At 43.8% G+C, this 4,461-nt stretch overlaps 1 protein-coding gene across 2 annotated transcripts in view; it reads left to right on the top strand.

Moving 5' to 3' along the window:
* The first annotated feature begins 897 nt into the window (after positions 1-897).
* Dld (dihydrolipoamide dehydrogenase) overlaps positions 898-4,461 on the top strand; it is a 19,280-nt gene continuing 15,716 nt past the window's right edge. Inside the window, exons 1-2 of one of the 2 annotated variants that reach the window (XM_031357367.1) lie at positions 898-1,045; positions 3,778-3,856. In XM_031357367.1, the coding sequence (XP_031213227.1) occupies positions 1,007-1,045; positions 3,778-3,856 (118 nt within the window). In that variant the 5' untranslated portion in view covers positions 898-1,006. Of the gene's footprint in view, positions 1,046-1,159; positions 1,387-3,777; positions 3,857-4,461 lie in introns of those variants that run through there. The other variant, XM_031357368.1, reaches the window with a different exon arrangement.

Genomic DNA, 4,461 nt, shown 5'->3' with positions numbered 1-4,461 from the left:
ATCTAATGCTTAACTCTATGGAGTTCAGTACAGTGCCTGGGCTATAAACTTTTGAGAAGTGCAGAGTTAAGGTTTACTTAAGTTAGAGACTGTTATTACAAAGTGGGCATCAGGCCTTAGACCTCTGTGCTCAATCTTATAGACAATAGTTAGCAATATTTTAGGTGTACACTCGAAGAAAACCTAACATCTCACCCACCATCTCAACCCTTCTAGTTTGTTCTACAAAGGAGGCGTGCTTCCAAAATACAGAAACAGAAGGTACTCAAAAAAAAAAAGCAAAAAACAAAACAAAACAAACAAACAAACAAAAAACAAACCAAACCAACAACAAAAAACCCAGAAACCGTCTCAAAAAAATAAAACAACAACAACAACACAGAAGGTAGTTTGTTTTCTATACTTGTTAGCGCAGTTTTCAGAATAGGATGTTGGCGAACAAAGGTTCAAGTCTGTGGCTCATCTATCCCTTACACTGCCTCAGAGAACAGAGATTATAAACCAGCCATTAAAACCAAAGCCTTTGTCCGTAGGGCTGCAGTTACCTCTCCTTTGCTTTCTTTCTTTAAGCTCTCAGGGTTCCATCCAAAAAGTGGAAACACTTCATCCGGTTTTTGTAAAGCTAGATAAAGCCTACTGCCCACGAATGTTTGGCACAACCGTGAGCTTGTCAAGTTGTCAACTTTTCTTTCTTTCCTATTTAAGCTTTATTTCTGTAGGCTTTACTGAACAAGCAACATTTTTATTTATCTAGTTCGCCTTTCAATAATACTTTGCAACTCCATGTCACTTTGGCAGCAGTTCCCTGGTTGCCACAAAGCGCGGCGCCCTTCACGACAGCGCACGACGTAGCGACCAGAAAGCCTCCGCCTCTCGGGCCAATCTCGCTGCTCCTCGGCGATGACGTGTGCTGTTGCGCACGCGCAGGGTGGGGAGACCTTGGATAAGTCTACCAAGCGTTCTGCGGAGGTGAAAGCCCTGGCTGTAGGGACAGGAACGAGGGAAGATGCAGAGCTGGAGTCGTGTTTACCGCTCTTTGGCCAAGGTGAGGGCCGCTTGCGTGGGGGCGATGCTGGATCACAGGCACAGAGACACCTGCTTGTGGGCCCAGACGCGGCCTGCCGCCTGGAACCGCTGCGGCCCCGCCTCTATGCCGGCTCAGTCCGGCCTCCCGAGGCAACGGGGAGTACGAGCCCAGGCTAGGGAGGGCCCCGCTGTGGATTGACTGCCCGCAGCCCCTCACGATCCATCCGGACGCAGGTTGAGGGGCCTGGGCCTTTACCCGGGTACGGGGACGAGTAAATCACCCTGGCCACGCGCGGCTTGCCCCTTCATACCTTTTGCCTCATCCTAATGACCCGGGGGTGGCCTACTTTCCCACGGCGGGTAAGTAACCTTGAGGCCGGACTGGCCCAGACATGGTCAGCCCCAACACCCAGTCCTGCGAGTTCCTCCTCCAAGCTTCTGTTTTCATTCACGTCTCTAAACTAATGCACTCTGCCATCAGTCAGGCCCTGGGGCTTATATTTTTAATTGCAGCGGTCTGTCGTCCAAAAATAACTTTCCCATTTCACCTGCTAATTAACGACTGTCACATTGAATGTATGAAGCCTAGTGGCAGGGTAGCGTAAGAATTTTAGGGACAAAACAGATGAGACTCTTCACGTCTGAGCCGTCTGTGTCCTTAAAAGTTAATGTAACACGCAAAACGTCATTGTTTTAGGGAGGTGAGCTGGGACTAAGTAATTTTTTTCCGCCTCTTTGATTGGCATGTCTTGATCTCAGGTGCAGAAGTTGCCTTCAAGTATAAAACATTATTATATCAGAGTATATTGTCGCTGCTGTCCATTGCTTGCTCGCTGTGATAGGAGCTGGAAGTCTGCGTTCTTTATGTGGCTCTGGTCTTGGGAAATGGTAGGCACAGTGCTTAGAGAGTGTGAGATTATGATGCAGTTTGTGGAACTTCCATAATGTGGGGACACTACATTGTTGGTACGTTTTCCTAGTCTAGCTTTCCAATCAAAGTTGGTTAGGCCGGGCAGTGGTGGCACATGCTTTTAATCCCAGCACTTGGGAAGCAGAGGCAGGGGGATTTTTGAGTTCGAGGCCAGCCTGGTCTATCTACATAGTGAGTTCCAGGACAGCCAAGGCTACACAGAGAAACCCTGTCTCGAAAAACCAAAAAAAAAAAAAAAAAAAAAAAAAAAAAAAAAAAAAAAAAAAAAAAAAAAAAAAAAAAAGAACAACAACAACTTTATAGATGTTATAAGTGATTACAGACTTTTTTTAAGATTTATTTATTTATTATATGTAAGTACACTGTAGCTGTCTTTGGACACACCAGAAGAGGGCGTCAGATCTCATTACAGATGGTTGTGAGCCACCATGTGGTTGCTGGGATTTGAACTCTGGACCTCTCTGGAAGAGCAGCCAGTGCTCTTAACTGCTGAGCCATCTCTCCAGCCACAAGACTGTTAAATAGATTAGTTAGTAAGAATAATGACAAATTAAATGAATGTCATTGAAATACCCAAATATCTGATTTCAAAGTTTTGGGATTTTAATTAGAATACTAAACTCAATTCATAGACCACATGAAGCTCAAGAAGATGGAAGACCAAAGTGTGGATACTTTGGTCGTTTTTAGAAGGGGGAACAAAATACCCATGAGAGGAGATACAGAGACAAAGTGTGGAGCAGAGACTGAAGGAAAGGCCATTTAGAGACTGCCTCATCTGGGGATCCATCCCATACATTTACCAGACTCAGACACTATTGTGGATGTTAACAAGTGCTTGCTAATAGGAGCCTGTTATAGCTGTCTCCTGAGAGGCTCTGCCAGTGCCTGACAAATACAGAAGTGGAAGCTCACAGTCAACCATTGGACTGAGCACAGGGTCACCAATGGAGGAGCTAGAGAAAGGACCCAAGGAGGAGGAACAACAATATGAATCAACCAGTACCCCAAGAGCTCCCAGGGAATAAACCACCAACCAAAGTGTACCCATGGAGGGCCCCATAGCTCCAGCCACATATGTGGCAGAGGATGGCCTTGTTGGACATCAGTGAGAGGAGAGACCCTAGGTTCTGTGAAGGCTCGATGCCCCGGTGTAGGGGAATGCCAGGACAGGGAAGTGGGAATGGGGGGGGGTTGGTAAGCAGGGGGAAGGGGGAGGGACTAGGGGGTTTTTGGAGGGGAATGAGGAAAGGGGATAACATTTGAAATGTAAATAAAGAAAATAGCTAATAAAAGAGAAAAAGTACCTAACTCATCCTTGGCATTAAAATTAACCATGCTTTCTGAAGTTTTAATAAACCTGTAAGCCATTGAGTATATTTTTGTTAGGTTTAATATGAGATTGATGGTTTGTTGAATGTTAATGATAGTAAGGCAGATGTGGCAAGATAAGATTGTGAAAGTTTAATATTATGGGCAAAAAAGTGAAATTGATAGGATACCCCTTTGCAGCACAGAAAGTCTGTTAGGTATTAGTGCGTGATACATTTGCCCCAGTTGTCATCAACCTTTCAAATTACATTTATTACTTGTGCGCATGCATGTAGGCATGAGCATGCAAGGTAGAGTACATGTAAGGATGCCAGAAGACAACTTTTGGGAGTCAGTCCTCTTCCACCATATGATTCCCAGGGATTGAACTTGGGAAGTCAACCTTGGTGGCAGGAGCCTTTACCCAATGAGCTATTTCACCAGCCTGTTTTAAAATTTATATTTTACCTAACAGGAAAATTTCTTTTGTCTTTTTTTTTCTATTCTAGAAAGGCCATTTCAGTCGGATATCTCATGGCCTACAGGGGGTTTCTTCAGTTCCTTTAAGAACTTATGCAGATCAACCAAGTAAGTACCTGATAACTGCAGTTTTCAGTCAGATTAGCTGACAGTTCTTTCACATTTTTATGTAAAGGAAAGTGAAGGTTAGAGTTAATGTATGTGCTTATTTACTGTTGTTTGAATTCACTGTATGTTACAAGAGGTAAACAGGGCCAAGCCAGTTCTTAAGACTGAGGCTGGTATTAAAAGGTGAACAGTACATAAATATCCTAAGTGTTTAGAGGAGAAACTGAGAATTAAAGCAGGTTACTAGGAGTCTGGGAGAGGATGTCAGGGAAGCCTTTCTCCTCAGAGGGAGTGAGGACATGAAAAGTTGCTTCAGTCAAAAAGGTCTCAGATGGATCTTAATTTGGGAATCTCCAGAAAAAGCAAGACTAGGTGGCTGTGCAAAGTCCCAAGGAATAAGATCAGAGAGGTAGAGGGATCAGATCACAGAAGACTTTCTAGGCAGACAGTATGGATTTTATTCCGCTGGTGATGGAGAACCTGCAGATGGGTTTTGAGCTGAGCAATTTTCTGTAATTGAGCTTCTTTTTTTTTTTAAACTTTTATTGCATTATGAAAAGTTACATGATTTCAATTTATCTGAATTTGTTAACATTTAAAAACAT

This window comes from Mastomys coucha, unplaced genomic scaffold, assembly GCF_008632895.1.
Source record: "Mastomys coucha isolate ucsf_1 unplaced genomic scaffold, UCSF_Mcou_1 pScaffold6, whole genome shotgun sequence".
Classification (NCBI taxonomy): Eukaryota; Metazoa; Chordata; class Mammalia; order Rodentia; family Muridae; genus Mastomys; species Mastomys coucha.
This window is presented reverse-complemented; position numbering and strand designations above follow the sequence as displayed.